The 17,657-nt window shown below is 34.2% G+C and overlaps 3 protein-coding genes across 5 annotated transcripts; 1 reads left to right on the forward strand and 2 right to left on the reverse strand.

Moving 5' to 3' along the window:
* The first annotated feature begins 951 nt into the window (after positions 1-951).
* On the forward strand, positions 952-4,408 carry LOC105338826 (uncharacterized). 3 transcript variants are annotated; one of them, XM_066082084.1, is made up of 5 exons: positions 952-1,319; positions 1,689-1,828; positions 2,005-2,112; positions 2,466-2,500; positions 3,332-4,408. In XM_066082084.1, the coding sequence occupies exons 1-5, from the start codon at positions 1,122-1,124 to the stop codon at positions 4,399-4,401; spliced, it is 1,551 nt and encodes a 516-aa protein (XP_065938156.1). In that variant the 5' UTR covers positions 952-1,121; the 3' UTR covers positions 4,402-4,408. The 3 variants fall into 3 exon arrangements, with proteins under 3 accessions (XP_065938156.1, XP_065938161.1, XP_065938167.1); XM_066082089.1 differs by lacking the exon at positions 2,466-2,500 and having other exon boundaries at positions 2,005-2,114; XM_066082095.1 differs by lacking the exon at positions 2,466-2,500 and having other exon boundaries at positions 2,008-2,114.
* On the reverse strand, positions 2,197-4,611 carry LOC117687159 (uncharacterized). Its single transcript, XM_066082103.1, has 2 exons — positions 4,465-4,611; positions 2,197-3,035 (listed from the first exon to the last, which is right to left on the reverse strand). The coding sequence occupies exons 1-2, from the start codon at positions 4,594-4,596 to the stop codon at positions 2,250-2,252; spliced, it is 918 nt and encodes a 305-aa protein (XP_065938175.1). The 5' UTR covers positions 4,597-4,611; the 3' UTR covers positions 2,197-2,249.
* A 5,406-nt stretch (positions 4,612-10,017) lies between these two features.
* On the reverse strand, positions 10,018-14,263 carry LOC105342838 (uncharacterized). Its single transcript, XM_034462815.2, has 2 exons — positions 12,584-14,263; positions 10,018-11,054 (listed from the first exon to the last, which is right to left on the reverse strand). Exons 1-2 carry the CDS (start codon positions 14,220-14,222, stop codon positions 10,078-10,080), a joined length of 2,616 nt encoding a protein of 871 aa, XP_034318706.2. The 5' UTR covers positions 14,223-14,263; the 3' UTR covers positions 10,018-10,077.
* Positions 14,264-17,657: the final 3,394 nt, after the last annotated feature.

Here is a 17,657-nt window from a genome sequence, read left to right on the forward strand (position 1 = left end):
TAATTATATTTCAGAAAACATCATAAGATATAACATTGCAGGTTCAAAGCTACAAAATTATTATATGTATACTGACTTAATTCCAACACTGCTCTAGAAAACTTATTTGTTCCATCTTTTAACCTGCAATAAAATTTGAAAAATGTTCCAGCATTAGTCCAATCTGCCATTTTAATAACATCATCAACAGAAACACCACTTCTAAAGGCTTTACTTGTACTGGCCCCTCTTGCTGAATGCGCTTTAAATTTAGTGGTATCTATACCAGAGAGGGTCATCATATCTTTAACCCAATTTGAGACTGTATTACTGGTTAAACCTTTGTGAGGTCTAATAATTGTTCTCAATAATGGATCATTTGAATGATCAGGATTTCTGAAAGCTTTAGTTCTCTCAAAATATTCCGTCAAACAATCAATAACACACAATTTTTGATTTTCTTCTTGCTTTGCATAAAAAACTTCACGAGACTTGCAGTCTTTTTGTGTTTTTGAAAGACCAGGTAAGTAGAATGTTATACCTTGTTGGGTCACCCTCATAAATTTCTTATCTAACCTAGCTATTTCTGAAACTCTTTTAGGAGCTGTAATGGCTAAAAGTGTAGCTAGCTTTTTAGAGAGTAGCTTTAGTGAAAGGTCTTTGTTATCTGGAAGAGAGATCAAGAACCTCAAAGGAATATCTATGTCCCATGTGTCTTTGTATCTTGGTAAAGGGGGGTTCCCTCTAAGAATCCCTTTCATTAGCATCTTAACTAAATGGTGCTTACCTATAGGTTGATTATTGACGTAGGGAAGAACAGAAGAGATAGCCGATATATGTACATTAATTGTTATATACTGGAAGCCCTCATAGAACAAGTAAGTCAAAAATATTAACACCTGAGCTACAGGTGCTGAAAATGGATCAATTTCCCTTCTATCACACCAGCTACCCCACTTTTTCCAGGCTGAATACACCGATCCATTTTATTTGTGGGTGTGTCGGGTTTGACCAATCAGATCACGTCATCTGATGCGGCGTATAAGGTCGGACATTGGTCGGACATCGCTACATGAAAACGGCGATTGTTTACGCATTGAAACTGTAAATCTGGGTGTTATTTTTCGATTGAGTTCAATATAATGGTGAAGCACTGTTCTTATGGGACATGTAAATCGGATAGCAGGTATCCAGAGAAACTTATGGGAGCAAAATTCATCCCATTTCCGAAGCCAAAGTCTGATTTGGAGAAATGTTTTCGATGGATATCATGCTGTCGAAGACCACATGCCCAGCTTAACGTTGACAAAATTACGAAGCATACATATGTGTGTTCTAAGGTAAGTACACGTTCATTTTATTTTCAGATTATAGAATAACCTCCCATCCAGTAATTCGATATCCTTTGAACATGTTGAACACTGACGTAACGTTACGTAACGTTACATCACGTATGTACAACTTGAAAATGGCGTCGTTTTTGTTCCGACTTCTAAAATACCAAAATGCCCATACTGGCATAAACAAATTAGATTTTAACACTTGTTTATATGTCGGAATGCTTGTAAAAAAATGCAGTAAAATTTTAAAGCTTTCAAGATGTACCTGTAGCTTTGTGCTGTGACAGAGAGTCAGACAGAGCGCATTACATATGATTCATATCATAGAATATACTGATTGTATTACTATTTTTTTTTACACTGTTTCAGCATTTCATTTCATTGGATGGCCCTTCAGATGAATACCCAGATCCTTGTGATGCCCAGACTGGTGAACTGCACAGAGCAAGGCGAAAGATCATATACTTGTCTCAACAGTCAAAATCAGATGATTTAAACAGCAAGACCAGGTTTGCATCAAATAAAACATTTCAATAATCAGCTGATAAGTGTTGGGTTAAAGATGAACATAGTTGTCTCTGGTCAGATAATATATTGCATAACTTTCTCTACATCTGTATTCTGTATTCTACATGTTCTATACCGGTCTTATAATGAAGGTTTTTATCAAATATTTTTTTTTCAGTAGTACCAGTACTGATGATTCACCATATTCTCAAGCAATGGAATGCTGTTTAACAACACAGACAACTTCAAATCCTGTCATAGATTCCTCATGCCAAACAGAAGAAGAATGTATGTATATTTGTCAAAACCAGATTCTGCTTCTGTGATTTAGCTGGTTCCTTTTTATTAATTGAACACAGTAACACACTTTCATTTGTGAAATAATTCATTTCATAGCTGTAAAGTAACATTTGATGACTTAAACTATGCAGCAGGAATATTGTTCAATATTCTTGGTCTGTATTGAAGGTAAAAATTAGCAAGCTTATCAAACATTTCTGTAATGAAGTCAACATTTTTGGTTATTTTTTCCACAAATAAATCTTTTCTTGTGTACACAACAAATATGCAGAAAGAAACACCTGTCACCATTAATTGTCCCTGAATTTGGAAATAATAATCATGATTCTTTTTCAATGTATATGAGTCTCCTAATATCTCAAGACAAAACTTTGGTAAGTTCACTGCCTCTGCGATGAGTAAATCTCTAGCTGAAAAGGGACATTTTATTTCCAATACCCCAGTCTGTCCTTCTATACAAACTTTACCATCAGGCGAGGCAGCAAGAAATGAAAATCTTGGATTTACTACTAATCCACAGTCATGAATATGTACATTGTGGAATTTTTCCATATATTTCTGTTTAGCTATGTTTTCGTTACATTTTCCGTAGGAAGTTGCTTCAGTAGTAAAATTTTTACTTTCAAATATGCTAGAAACAAAAGTGTCAGTTATATCTTTTTTCCTTTTACATATTCTTGCAAACTGGGAAGCAGTCACACGTTTCTTCCTCTCCTCATACCACAAAGCATTTCCAGATTGATCCACGGTTAATCTTTCTAACTTCTCGGCGTCATCTTGTGTCATGTTAAAAGCTTCATTGAGTTGTTGAAATTTAGAATTGATTAATGGCACATCAGTGTCTAGAGGAAATGTAGTATTTCCACAAGCCCCATGTACAATGGTCGGAAAAGATTTGTAGTTTTTCAACTGAAAATTTACAGATAATATAAGTATAATTAACATCTTTAATATGTACATAGGCTAATACATGGTACATGTAACTACAAAAATTATTGATAACAGCATACTGTGAGAATAAAGTTACATGTAACTACATATTTATATATACCTGTATACTTAACGGTATGCAAACTCTTGTAAGTAAGTAATGTAATTATGTATGCATGTAATTTTCTCGGCATTGTTTCTGATCATATGATTTTATTTATTTTGATGTTAATTACAGTACACTTATTAATGAACTATTTTATTTACTATTTCAGTATTTTCATCTATGGATGTGCTTTCATGGGTTGCACAAGTTAGAAAACTGGAGGAAGAAAATGACAGGTTGCGACAGGAAATCAGACAGAGAGGGAAAGTTTCTGATGCTGCTTGCCAGACAGAGAGAGATACAATTTTCACTGCTGAAGAAGTTTCAAAGTCAAAGATCAAAAACTTGTTTGAATTTTACACTGGATTAAGTTATAGTAGATTTCTTATGCTTCTTGTGTTTCTCTTTCCAAGTTGTGAAAATCCAATCATTTATGAAGACAAAAGAAAAGAAACACATATTGACAAGTTTCCTTTGTCACAGCAGTTGTTTATGTACCTGTGCAGACTAAGAAATGCTTTAAATGTGAAAGATTTAGCATTCAGATTCAATATTAAGGTTCAAACTGTGTCAACAGTAATTAATGGGGTAGCGAAGTACATGTATTTGAGATTAGGTTCCTTAAGTTATTGGCCCCATCGAAATACAATCATAGGAATCATGCCAGAATCTTACAAACATGATTTTCCAAACTGTTTAGCTATTCTTGACTGTACCGAGCTAAAAACTGAAAAACCTTCATCATTGAAACAGCAAAGTCAGTGCTATTCAGACTACAAATCATCCAATACATTAAAAGCTCTTGTTGTTTGTGACCCAAGAGGGTCAATTTTATTTGTTTCAGATTTATTTTCTGGAAGTATTTCTGACAATGATATCATTGAACAATGTGGTTTTTATGATTATTTAAAACATTTGAAAGAAATGGAGTTTATTGCTAATAATGATGCCTTAATGGCTGACAAAGGGTTTCTAATTGAAAAAGAGTTGGCACTTTTAGATTTGCAGTTGAATATTCCACCCCTTGCATCTAGTGCTAGGCCATTTAGTGAAAGCGATGTAAACCTTACCAGAAAAATAGCTACTCATAGAATACACATTGAACGTGCCATCAATCAAATAAAGTGTTTTAAATTATTGAAAAGAAAAATTCCTGTGAGCATGTTTAATTGTATTAATGCACATTGGTTTGTAGCTGCGATGTTGACAAATTTCCAAGATACTTTAGTAAAGTTTTGAAAATGAATGTTCTTGTTTTTATTTAATATAGTACATGCATGCAAACATTTCTGTGTGTTATACCTGATATGGAAGCATTGACCCCATCTGTACACCACCTAGTGTTGTCTCAATCAGCTGAACCTCCTCCTGAAGGAGGTAGGATAGTGGTGTTCCCACAGCTGCGGAATTTGTCTTTAGCTTTTTCACCTCCATAGCACCACTATCTGGTATTCTTAATTAATTTATATGCGGTGAGTTCATATATTCTAGTTTAGATTTATATTATTCAAACGTATAATGTCTCATGAAGACTTTATTATAAAAACCTTACAATAATTTGTCGGTACCTCATCTTTGGCATAATGCTATGGATAGGCCTCTTTTTTCTTGGGGTCTGTTTAGGTTTAGAAAACACCATTGCAGAAAGTGGTTCTGGGCTGATTTTGGACCCCCGCGGTTTATGCCACTGCTGTGGCATACTAGTGCAGGCAAGTGCTGAAGGAACTTCAGTCATGCCAAGATTTTTGTAGTGAATTAAAGTGTATAGCATACCAATTGAATGGGAACAAGTACCGCTTACTCTGAAAAGAATATTTTTAAACACGTATGCTGAAAATGTTACGATGGTTTTTTTAAAAAATAAACATCATAATCTTTCGATATAAGTACATACCCAGCTTTGCATGAGCAATGACTCTCGCTGATACTTGAAGTTGTGATCGTAATTGACATGTTTATTTTGTGGGGAGCTTCACTTTTACGCATAGATCGAAAACATTTGGCGGCGATATCTATTGATTCATCACTGGACTTGTACAATTTTAATGCATGTACATAACTATTCATGAAATAATTATAACCTCTTTCTTTCGCTCTCTTGGAAATTGATGTATTCTTGAAATAATCGAGAGAAATGTCTGAAGGGATTGATGTTAAGTTTATTTCGCCCGCCATGTTTACTTTAGAATGTCCGACCCGGAAGCGTCGCTATGACGTAACTAAGGGGGGCGGAGCTTATCGATGCAAAATGGATCGGTGTATTGTAAGAAGCTTTTGTGCCCTTCCCCCATGAGTTATAGATAAGGTCTTCAGCTTCTTCTGATAATTGCATTGTTTGTATGGATCTCCTGAGACAACCCAACCTACTGGTTGGAGAGACTTGTTCATTACTAGAGGGTGGGGATCCCCCTTGTCCGATAACAGAAGATGAGGAAATGTTGGGAGGAGAATTGGATTCTGAATGCAGAGTTTCAGTATTGTTTCATACCAAGGCTGGGCTGGCCATGCTGGCGTTACTAGAAGGATAGTTGATTTCTCTTTCTGTACTTTTGCTAGACACTGGGATATAAAGCAAAATGGGGGAAATGCATAACCCTTTATTCCCTTCCATGGATGTAACAGGGCATTGTGAGCTATTGCTTCTGGGTCTGGGAGCCAACTGATGAATTGCTCCAGTTTTGTGTTTAACCTGTTTGCAAAACGATCGACATTGCAATCTATTGTTTTGTTCATTAAAATCTGAAATATGTAAGGATCTAACCCCCAACTGCTTGAGTCCTTGTGATGTCTGGACTCCCAATCTGCCATAACATTTTCCCTTCCTGGAATAAATTCCGCCTTCACTAAAATCTCCCTTTTTATGCACCATTTCCATAGGTCTAACGCTAATTGATTGCAAAGACTGCACACTGTGCCCCCCATTTTGTTCACATATGTCATTGCTGTTTTGTTGTATGTTTGAATTAGCACAACTTGATTTAATTTTTGTTTTAAAAATGATTTCACTGCATGTGTTATTGCAAGGAGTTCTAGAATATTTATATGATACTGACTCTCGTTCTCTGACCAAGTTCCTCCTATTCTTAGATCTTGACAAACTGCCCCCCCCCCACCCTAATTTGCTGGCATCGGTTTGAATGATTATTGACTTCTGATCTATTAACTGAACTTTATTCTTGCCATTGGACTCTTTCAGGTGGTTGGTCCACCAGTTAAATCTTCTTTCATTGCCCGAGATAGAAAAACTAGTGCATCGTAATTCTGACCTTTTTTCAACACTTGATTTTTGGCCGTTTGTAAATGGCGATAATGTAATGGGGCTTGGTGAACAGCTTGCAAACTTGCTGTTAGGTTCCCTATGACCTCTGACTGCTTTCTTACAGATACTCTGTCTGTCTTTAAGACCTCTTGACATATTTTTATGATCTTTTTTATCTTTTCCTGTGGTAGATAGATTTTCATTGTCATAGAATCTATTTTGAATCCTAGAAATTCTATTACTTGAATAGGTGTGAATATTGATTTCTTGAAATTTATCATGAACCCCAAACTTTCCAGAATCTCTCTCACTGTTATGCCATCTAACACTGCATCTTCCCTTTTCTTGTTCAATACTAGTATGTCGTCCAAGTAAATCACCATTCTTAACCCTAATCGGCGAAGATAGCTTATTGGGACCTTCATCAATTTTGTGAAAACCCAGGGAGCTACAGTTATTCCAAAGGGCAGACAGGGGAATTGGTAAATCTTTCCCTCCCAGGGAAATCTCAGGTATTTTTGATCTGCTTTGTAAATTGGAATCGTAAAATAAGCATCTTTCAGATCTATTTTTATTAACCAGTCCCCCTGTTGGATTATGTCTTTTACCTGATTGATGCCCTCCATCTTGAAATGTCTGTAAACCATGAAACCGTTTAGATCCCTGAGATTTATGATAGGTCTGTGCCCCCCTCCCTTTTTCTCTACCAAAAAAATGGGGCTTATGAAGCCGATTTCCGAATTTAGTTGGTTTACTTCGCAAATGGCTTTTTTCTCTAACATAGATTCTATCTCTTCTCTCACTATTTGGGATTTCTCTTTCGAAGTTATATGGCAATTTGATAATTTTGTTTGGACTGGGGGAATCTGGATGAATTCTAATTTGAGACCTTTTACTGTTTCTAATACCCACTGATCCTTTGATAATTTTTCCCAATTGTAAAGGAAATGTTTCATTCCCCACTCTGAGAGCTCAAATTGAAAAGCATTGATGGGTGGTCACTCAGGTGTGTTATTCACCTGTATGGACGAGTCTAAATTATTTCATAGGGGTTTCCACTTTAAACAGCTGATTTTGAGCTAAAATTAGAAGGGCATTTGCAATGTTATATCTTATGATGTTTTCTGAAATATATTAAAAATAGTCTATACCTCTAGCTTTCTCAAATATATATTCCAATATAAATGTATAAAACGCTGATTCAAACAATTGTTTGAAAAAGCATTTTAAAAATTTACGATTCCATGCTTAATGGACAAACTCTTGGAACTGTTTATTTATGTTCATAACAAATTTGCAGATAAAAAAAATCAGCTTGAAGAAGAGATTTTACCAGTATTGAACCAATGTTTTACTAAATAAAAACATGGCAGGAGCCGTGCTCATAGCAAAGAATTATGGGCTCTGTGTCATGCTATATCTTTACGATTGACACTTTAATTTTGATAGATCATTTTCTAATCAAGAAGGAAAAAACATAAAATTTGACCATAAGTGTGTCAATGAACCTTTAATGATTAACAAAACTCTTGTGTTTTTTTTTGTGTGATTGAAAAAAAAATATGACCAACTGTCTAATCCATACAGTTGATACTTTTTTTCCTATGCTAGGCCATGGGTCTGTCGATAAGCAACGCATTTTCATAACTAAGCTTGATGATGGGTGTTGAAACGTCTTTACATGCCTATACACCCCTGTCAATGCTGTTTTGAAGAAAATGCTCTACATGTATCTCTAGATTTTCATAAGCATTAAATTCTTTCCATGCATTGACAGGGTGTGCCAAATCTACTATATTTCTACGACATATCAAGTAAATCGACTGAGAAAGTGTACAGTACAACTATAAGGGACAAAGGGGAAAAACATTAGACTAAAACAAAGAACTACACAGTATACATATGAACAAATAACAGTCTGTCAGTATAAGATACATCTCCATTATCAGGTTTGTCGTGAGTGGGACAAGCTTTCTTCCTCATTTGGGCTGCTCGATTTACCATCTACGAAAAAGATGAAAAGAAAAAGATAATTGAAAGATTTTATTAACTAAGTAAACATCTTTATTCAATCCAATAAAATATCCAAGGAAACCTTTAAATTAATTAAATAACCATCTACAAAAAGAGCAATTAATGTATTTTTTATTAACATTCATACATCAGGTGTTACCTGAAACATTTCATTAACTTAGGAAACATATACAACAGTAAATTCAATAAAAAAACAAATGCAAGACAATTGTATTTTCGACATTCTTGTAAAGGTGCACCCCTCCCCCAACAGTCGGTATAATTACTTTGTGATTGCTTTTGTTAAAAAACGCGTGTCCATGAAAGAAAACGACTAATTGTAACTGATTGCTTTTAACGTAATTCGATAAGTATACTGCCTTAACAGTTGTTTTATAATCAGACACAAATTCGACTTTAAGCTATATGATGGCTTGAATTTACTGGCTACTCTCGGTAACACACTGATATTTATCTAAAGCTAAAGCTAAAGTTAACTGGTCACTTGTTAAAATGTTCACAGTGTCTGTTGATTTGACAACTTGAAGTTAGTACAGTGTACTCATATATACGTGAAAGTCTTTACTTTGTTACTCGTAAATACTCGTAAACGACTTTACACATGTACACGTAAAGACGTCAGAGCCTGGACTGTGGTAATATTATTAGGTGAAATCTTTTATTCTGGTTCACGTCAATTCGTGAAAGTATTCATTCGGGTACAGGTGATGAGTGAAAGCCTTCATTTTGGTACAGATAAATACGTGAAAGTACATGTATTTACTTTGGTACACATATGTTCGTGAAAGGTATTACTCCGGTACATGTCAATACGTGATATTATTTACTCTGGTACACATATATGTTCATGTGCGTGAAAGTCTATACTCTGGTACATGTAAATATGTGAAAGCTTTTCCTCTGGTACACATAATGTATTGTCATAAAGAAAGGAATACCTGTAAGCGTACAATTGCAATAAACACATCCCACGCGGGTTAAAATATCGCTTTTATTTTTTTCGGAAAGGTGGAAATTAAATGAGACTATGGTATAAATTTGGCTTTCGCGATTTTGCATTCTAGCAATTTGATTCAAAGCGTTGAATCGTAGAATTAAGTACTCGTGCAAAATTAGTAATATGGAGTAGGTGAAAGATATAATTTACTTTAATATGTGAACGTTTTTTTTATTGTCCATGTAAAAACGTGAGAGCCTTACTCCTGTTGTATGGGTCAATAACTATTTCTTTTAAATTTTTCGCATTTCGTTTAGTCTACGTACGTTCAATTTTTCATTTTTGTTTGTGATTTAAAAAAATTGTAACCAGTGTTTTTTAATGAATTTTTCACGTACGTCTTTTTTATCCATGCATAGAAAGAACCCATTTAAAATGAGCAAATTAATATCAGCATATGTATTAAAATAGGTTTTCATTAAAGCTTGACATAGTCTTAAGATGGATCCAGTCAAATCTAACACCCCACAATCGAATTACTCACATTAACCTGAACAAGAGGCCTGTTGTTAAACAAGGTGAAACGTATGCAATCATGATACCAGTTCACAACTAAACATACGGTACATGTTAACACGTCTAACAGTTTGTTTTATGAACAAGTATTAAACAAATATACAGCTATTTAAAACGACAATCTTAAATACCTACCTTTTATAGCCTCTTGTCGTTCATAATGGCTGCAAACTAACAATTGTTTGGAAAAAATTGATCCGATCCAAAGACGGCGAGAGTTGACATCATAACACAGACTGAACGGAAATAAATACTCTTTAAGTTCTAGATGTGACAGAAACTGGCCTGAACTGTCTAATATGTGTATATTTCCCCGATTACAAACTAGAATGTTGGATAGGTCGTCAGTGCAGATCCCATGAGGCCATAGTCCTGATCCTGGTGGATGTCCTGTGTAAGAGAAACGATGTCTTCCTTCGCAATCTGTCACCACTACAGACCCTGAAGCATTGAACATGCTGATGCTGCAGTCAGATACAATGATGTCCCCATTGTTGTTTTCTGTTATAAAGTGAGGCTCCAAAAACATGTCAAGTCCTGTGTTGTCGTGTTGTATTGTCTGTATCAGTTTCCCTTTCTGGTTGTACCGGGATACTTTGGAATACATTCCAACCAATAGATCCCCAGTAGAAACAGAAGACCAGACGCAGTATGGGTCCCATGTACTTTCTGTTTCCTGTATGAATGTTGTAGTTGTTTTCATATCCTTGGACAGCTTTTTGATATTATAATCCTTACTAATATAAATCAGTTCACCTTTACTATTTACAGTGTGTACACCAGCATGAAAAAAATCAAGATATAAATCATGAAAATCCGAGGGACAGCAAAGGTCTTGCACATGATGTAATGTGACACCTGTTGTGTTTGTCAAGATGAGATTGTGGTTATAACTGCTTACCCAGGCCCTACCTGATGTAACACAGGAAATGTGGACACAATTCTGGAGACCCGTCACCGTGAAAGAATGAAGCTCTTTAGAATAAGAAGACAGTTTCAGCTGACACCCCTCCACTTCTTGTCTCTCTTTTTTAGTGGGTTGAATGTCACTTTGCAAGTCTTTCGCATTATTAATCTGTGGATGATCTATAAAATTAATAATTCAAGTTATTTCTACCAAACAAAGGAAATATCCAATCTTTTTTCGCTCTCTTTTATGAATACAAGTGTCATATTAAAGAAACATGAACATCATATTTTTAAAACAATATATTCCTTCAAAAATAATTTCCTAAGTTTGTAAATAAAGTATTATCATTATTACATCTAAATCTTATTCGCTTATTTTAAAATATTATATTGTAAACAAATATTATATTTTATTTTAGTTTTTGTATAAGGTTTCTTTCTGACATAATTTCATTATCAAATCTATAAATCGTTTTGTATTTGTAAATTGTAAAACATACACATACTATCAGATTGTTCAACATAACTGTATGAATATTATTATCATTTTAAAAACCTGAGACTATATTTTTTGGTGTTATTGTGAGATGCAACAAAAAAATTCCTACTCGTTTTCATAATCTCATTTTCATTTCACAACTAAATAACAAATGTGGTGCACTGGTACAACGCACTTTGATTTTTTTTTTCAGAATGCGTTAATTTTGGGACAAAGTCAACGAAATAATTTATGATTTCATATATAATAAATTATCGTTTTAACATTGTTTAGCCTAATGGGATATATGTTGAAAAATAACACATTGCATTTTCAGCTAACTTGATAAACAGTTTCTCGATTAGAATTTCTATCCTTTACTAATTAGCCTTTGTACATGTATTTACATAAAGAACAACTCGGGAGATCTAAAGTATCAAAATATGACATAAACTGCATCGCTTAGCAACTGCATTTTCTTGTTTTGTGTATGCAGTAATGCTTATTTTTAAAAATTATAATAATTTAATGTTTGTCAATATACATTTTTTTATGATGAATTGATTTATTTGATTAGAATCTCAATATGTTTTCAAGTCGCTTACAAGTGGTAGTGTTACTTTTATTTCTTTGTAACAATTCAGTAATTGAATAAAAAATTTAATTTTAGAAACACAAAATGGCAAGCGATAAAGGCAATGCAAAATTATGATTCAGATTATCATTTTTATAAATTAATTAATTATACATATTGGATTTAGCATAATTTGGACCAATTAATAACATATCTTGAATGCTTAAATCGTCATTAAGCAGGTAAGGTTTCGAGCTCTACTTTTAAATAATGTAAGCTTTAATAAAGGTATTATAAAATATCCAATAAATTGTTTTCACAGCGCACCTCTTTTGCAGTTGAGGCAAAATGTACATATTTTGCATATTTTTGTATATTTTACATAAAAGACTATAACTATCGTTTCGATCAAGAAACTATAGCTAGGGAGAGTTGTTCTAAAGCAAAGCAATGGGAATATTATTAAGTGATACTCATATTCCACCTTATATTTTTATTTCGTGGGCTCCCGTAAGAAAATGTTCAAAATTGAAAAGCAAATGCAGAATGCGCAGTTCTTTTCAACATTTCACCAACTACTCACGTTTAACGACTATAAATATCAATCGCTTTACATAATGTGCTATGTACAATTGATTAAAAAAGTCAACTTACCGGTCAGCAAGGTCTGGCGTGTTATAAACCTGTAGACACACACCGTGTTGTTGTTCTCTGATCCGACCCAGAGACGATGGGTTTTGACATCATAACTCAGACTTAGTGGTGAGAATATTCCCGAGGGTCTTATAAATAGGTAAGACAGGAATTGACCGTCCTTATCTAAAATGTGTACTGTTAATTCTAATCTATCACACACTAGGATGTGTGACAACGCGTCAGTACAGATTCCTCGTGGAAAGATTCCATATCCATTCCCTTGGTATGTAAAACGATGATCCCCTTCATTATCTGTCACCACTACAATACCATCCCAAGTCCAATTATAACCACAGTCACACAGAGAAACGATAACATCTCCGTTGTTGTTTTCTGTTACAGAGTGTGGCTTTAAATATGTGTCGTTTTGTATTATTTGTTTAAGTTGTCCGGCGTGGTTATAACGAATTACAAGGCCTGTTCTACTTTCAGAGTAATAGACTCCAACCAGTAGGTCCCCAGTGATCAAGGAACAATACACACATCGCGAATTCAAGTTTGAATTAATAAGTGTTGTTGTTGTTTTTAGATCATTTGACAGTTTTTTAAGGGTACCATCTTTATCTATGTAAATTAATTCACCGTCTTTGCTTACCGTGTGTACTTTATTACCAAAAAAATAACCGTCAAACACATCATCAATGTGATGAAGATTTTCACCGTCTGTGTTTGTCAGTATAAGATTGGTTCCTTCATCACTGACCCATATTCGGTCTGATGTCACTCGGGAGATATGATAACAACTATCTACACCTGGCAGTGTGAGAAATTGATGGAGTTCAGGGCCAGGCATCAGTTTCAGCAAACTCTCAGTTTTTACTTCTCGCACTCTTCTTTCTGTGATTTTGATTTCATTCAGTAGTTTCGTTACGTCCTTCTTGTTGATTGACTCAATCATCGATAGCTGATTAATGTGTTGTTTAAGATAACGAATTTTTGGGAGGCGGGATTTTTTTGTTAGGAACTTTACCGGATTAATTGCTGACCTCTCATGTCTATGTTCAAATTTCTGTATGCCTTTTATATGTTTATTTATGTTTATCAACTGTTTTAAACAACGGTGTTTGAAATCAAAGTAACAAAACACATTATTCATTAACTCGTTCTGCACATAGTCAATAAAATTTGTCAGTCTCTGGGTCTTAGCTATTATTTTTGATTGGAAGCGGGAAATTTGTATTTGGCATTTTTCGATATCAGCTTTGATTCCTGTCAGGAGAACAGATCTGTTAAAGAGGACCTCACTTCTGATGACGTCGATGATTCCTTTGTGTAGTTGTCGTTTTGTGTCAGATACTGTTTCATCATATATCTGTCTGTGTGTTCTCTTTTCATTGCAACTGGAACAGTCAGGAAAGTGACAAAATTCCAAATTCTCTCCACAGACCTTATCAGTATGGGGTTTAGCAATCATTTGAATTGGGACACAGTCAAATTTCTTACGGTATATAACAACATTATGGTCTATTGTTTTGAGATTGTTTATATGGTTTTCTTTACACTGGAGACACAGTTCACATTGACATGATGTGCAGATGAAATGTGTGTCCCCAAAACACATGGAGCATTGATGTACTCTAAAGCAAATGTGTTCCATCTCAAATAAATCATGAAATTAGGACTCTGGTATCCATACACTACAATCTGTTAAACGAAAGCGGAACAAGATATACAATGCATAACAATCCTTTTTTTTTTTTTTTTTTTTTTTTTTTTTTTTTTTTGGAAAAAATATAAGTACTATTAATAGAAGGAGAGACAGAAACAAAAAAAATCACACCAGGTTCTACTGAATAACAGACTAAATAACTTCATGTAGTTTCTTTGACCTAATGAATAAGAAAGAATGCTTCGATTGACTTTAAAGAGATATGTGATATATGCTTTCCTGGCTAGCTTTTGTATAGCAATATTTTGCATCTTTTAAATCGCATGACTTAAATTATTAATTCATAAAATAGTTTACTTACTGTTAAAAAAATGTCATAGGAATTAGTCTTAGTTCCTCAAGCACAATGCAGTTGTTGTATAATTGTCTGTTGAGCTGTCTGTTGAGTTGACGTGATACTAGTAATGGTGAACAAACAAGGATTTTCAGATTTAATCACTGTATTTAGCTTTTATACGTTACATAGATAATACAGTATAAAGGTAAGGGAAATATTATCGTTGTACGATCGTGTCATCTGATCAATGGACTATGCAACCATATATCTACACTTGTGAGAGATATATAAAGTACCCTGATACAGGTCAGCTAATGTATTGCATGGTGAGACTTGATCAATTCGTTGTTAGGTTGACCCTAATTTATGACACGTCTATGATATAGTGTTTAAAAGGTGATGCTAGTATATGAGAGCATTCAATGAGTACAGTTAGTGGATAGATATAATCGGGCTTAGTTGTATCAATATTACAAGATCGGCTCCGGTCCTCATTTTGTAATCAGGGTAAACTTGAAAACACCGAACCCAATGTGAATAATATGACATTCGTTTATCACTACAATATGTTTGCCCCAATATAACATTGTATAATGAAACATCGTTATGTCGCCATCAGAATGCAATGTTTATTCGGAAATAAATCAGATAATCAGATGAATGGCCGCGAACTCTTAGTGTTGTTGAAATGAGAGGCTTTTTAACACTATACTCCCTTCTTTTTTCTCCAAACAGACATGAGAAGCACGTGGTCATCATCACAGCACATAGCAATGTTTGTAACGCGAGCTTTGAGTACTACCCCCTCTTGGCATGCTCCATAACTAATCCTTTGATTAAGAAGACATCGACACATAGTTACTATTACACTGCAAGGTTTATATTACATAACTTGGAACCAATCACTTAAGGGGATGTGCGGCCATATTTACTTTTACCTTTCTAACAGGCACTAATTATTTTATTATACTGAATGTCTTAATTTTAGAGAAAATCTGACTGCTTTTATATAAAAATGACATGAATACTACGGCGAACCGTACGCGCATAATTTACGCGCATGTAACAATTCCGTGTTACCCGTTGCCAAGTGCGTTGCTAACGCAGAGGGTGATAGAACGGATTATCAACTGCGTCTAAGCCAATCAGATTTCAGTATTTAACATGAAAAAATAATAATGAAAATTGTTGACTGTTAAGCCTCCATAAAAATTATTCTTTAATGTTTTATTAAGTCTACGATAAAAGAGGAAAGATCTGATGAAATGATTCATTTACACATTTATTTAGGATGTGAATATTGCCAAACAACTCTGTGAAGAGGACATTGCCAGATGGTGCTGAGAGAGAGAGAGAGAGAGAGAGAGAGAGAGAGAGAGAGAGAGAGAGAGAGAGAGAGAGAGAGAGGGGGGGAGAGAAAGAGGGGGAGGGAGAGAGAGAGGGGAGGGAGAGAGAGAGAGGAGAGAGAATGTAGGGGATAAATGTTGGACACAGATTGTGGTAAATTTTACTAGAGATACTTTACTACATTTTTGATTTCTTGTTACAGTTGGATTTTCTCATTCATCTGATGGATGTGAATATGAGTGTTGATTAGCTTTTTCAGCCCATCCTATTACCAAACACCATTTCATATGTTCTAATGAGTTTTAGAATTGAGCTAATTCTAGTTTACAATGGGATTTCTCGAAAAGTCAATTTTAACTATATTACACGCTTCATAATTTAATAGAGTTTTTTTATCATCATGATGGTATCATATATAAATTGTAAGAAATGAGACATGCATTCTCCTATTGAACTCTTTGTGTGCTTGTATCTTATTTGGAGAATCAAACATGAGTCATTAGGAACATTTAAGAGTTAGATTGGTTTTTTTTATTGAAATTTGATTTATTATTTTTTTTCAGAAGAAAAAAAAATAGAAGTTTGAAGTTGTACACACATGTATTTTTCAATTTGTATTAATATGTATATATTATTCATATTGTCAAGCTAGTAAGGAGGCTAAATGCTCTACAAACAAACCATCAGATCTATTATTCTCTAATCTAAAAACATTTTAAGATATGGTTCCTTTAGCTATAAACTAGTATTCTCTAAAGAAATACAGGCAAGTAGCATCAGGGGGGCTTGCCCCCCCCCCCACTTTTTTGCGCAGAAAAGATTTTTTCTTAATTGAAGTTAAAAGTACAAATGCCCCCCCCCCCCCCTCCACACACACCTCAACTCTTTTTATGCTTGTCAAGTTTTTTGGATGAGTGTGCCCCCCCCCACTCTCTCAAAAACGATGCTACGTACCTAAAACACTCCATATATTTTATTTTTTAAATTTCCTCTACTTTTATATGGAGCTCTTCTTCTTAAGGAGTCTAAAAAATGGCTACCTTCGAGTCCTCTTAGTAAATTATACAATGTAGTTATGAATGTTGCCCACGTGTCTGAATCTTTGGTATTTTTAGCAATTATTGATAATGTTCATCTTGTACAATTCAGGGAGTTGTGTCATTATTTATCGTACATTAAAGAAAATGTTGTTTTGCTTCCATCGTTTTGTTTAATTTTACATTTTTTAAAACAGCAACGAAAAAGCTACTGACAGAGGTGGATATATTTAGATGTCACATTTCTATTTATTATAAATCTTATGTTTTTTGTTAGTTTTTGTTTCATGTGGCACAAATTGCATGAAAAAATTATGCTTGTGAGGTTAAGACTAAGATAAAAGGGATTATCTTAATTAGAAAGTAAATCTTAAAAACTTATTTAAAAAAATACATTAAGACTTGATTCCTTGCAAATCAGAGAACGTGTTTTATTTCAAAACTGTATATTATGGACAAATCAAATGAAGTGGGAAAGAATTTTGTTATTTGAAGACTATAAAAATCTGATAATTATAAATGTATGAAGTGCATGTACATGTATAGTTTAGGTATATTTTAGAAGTAGAGAAAATTAATGAACGAGTTTTATAATTACAAGTAAAAACCTTACATATGGAATATAAACCTTATGTAGTAAAGAATGAAAATATACTCTAAAAAGGTCCGGTGAGCAACTACATGTACTTGTAAATGTTGTTA

Source organism: Magallana gigas, chromosome 1 (genome assembly GCF_963853765.1).
Source record: "Magallana gigas chromosome 1, xbMagGiga1.1, whole genome shotgun sequence".
In the NCBI taxonomy this organism is placed as follows: Eukaryota; Metazoa; Mollusca; class Bivalvia; order Ostreida; family Ostreidae; genus Magallana; species Magallana gigas.

Bases quoted from the DNA above. Each gene is read 5' to 3' on its own strand.
- LOC117687159 (XM_066082103.1), bottom strand. From the start codon at position 4,596: ATGGAGGTGAAAAAGCTAAAGACAAATTCCGCAGCTGTGGGAACACCA. The intron at 3,036-4,464 runs GTATAACACACA...GTAAATTTTCAG, and splicing joins GGTCAATGCTTCCATATCAG to TTGAAAAACTACAAATCTTT.
- LOC105342838 (XM_034462815.2), bottom strand. From the start codon at position 14,222: ATGGAACACATTTGCTTTAGAGTACATCAATGCTCCATGTGTTTTGGG. The intron at 11,055-12,583 runs GTAAGTTGACTT...TTAATTTTATAG, and splicing joins ACGCCAGACCTTGCTGACCG to ATCATCCACAGATTAATAAT.
- LOC105338826 (XM_066082084.1), top strand. From the start codon at position 1,122: ATGGTGAAGCACTGTTCTTATGGGACATGTAAATCGGATAGCAGGTAT. The intron at 1,829-2,004 runs GTTTGCATCAAA...TTTTTTTTTCAG, and splicing joins GATTTAAACAGCAAGACCAG to TAGTACCAGTACTGATGATT. The intron at 2,113-2,465 runs ATGTATGTATAT...CTTTTTCAATGT, and splicing joins TCATGCCAAACAGAAGAAGA to ATATGAGTCTCCTAATATCT.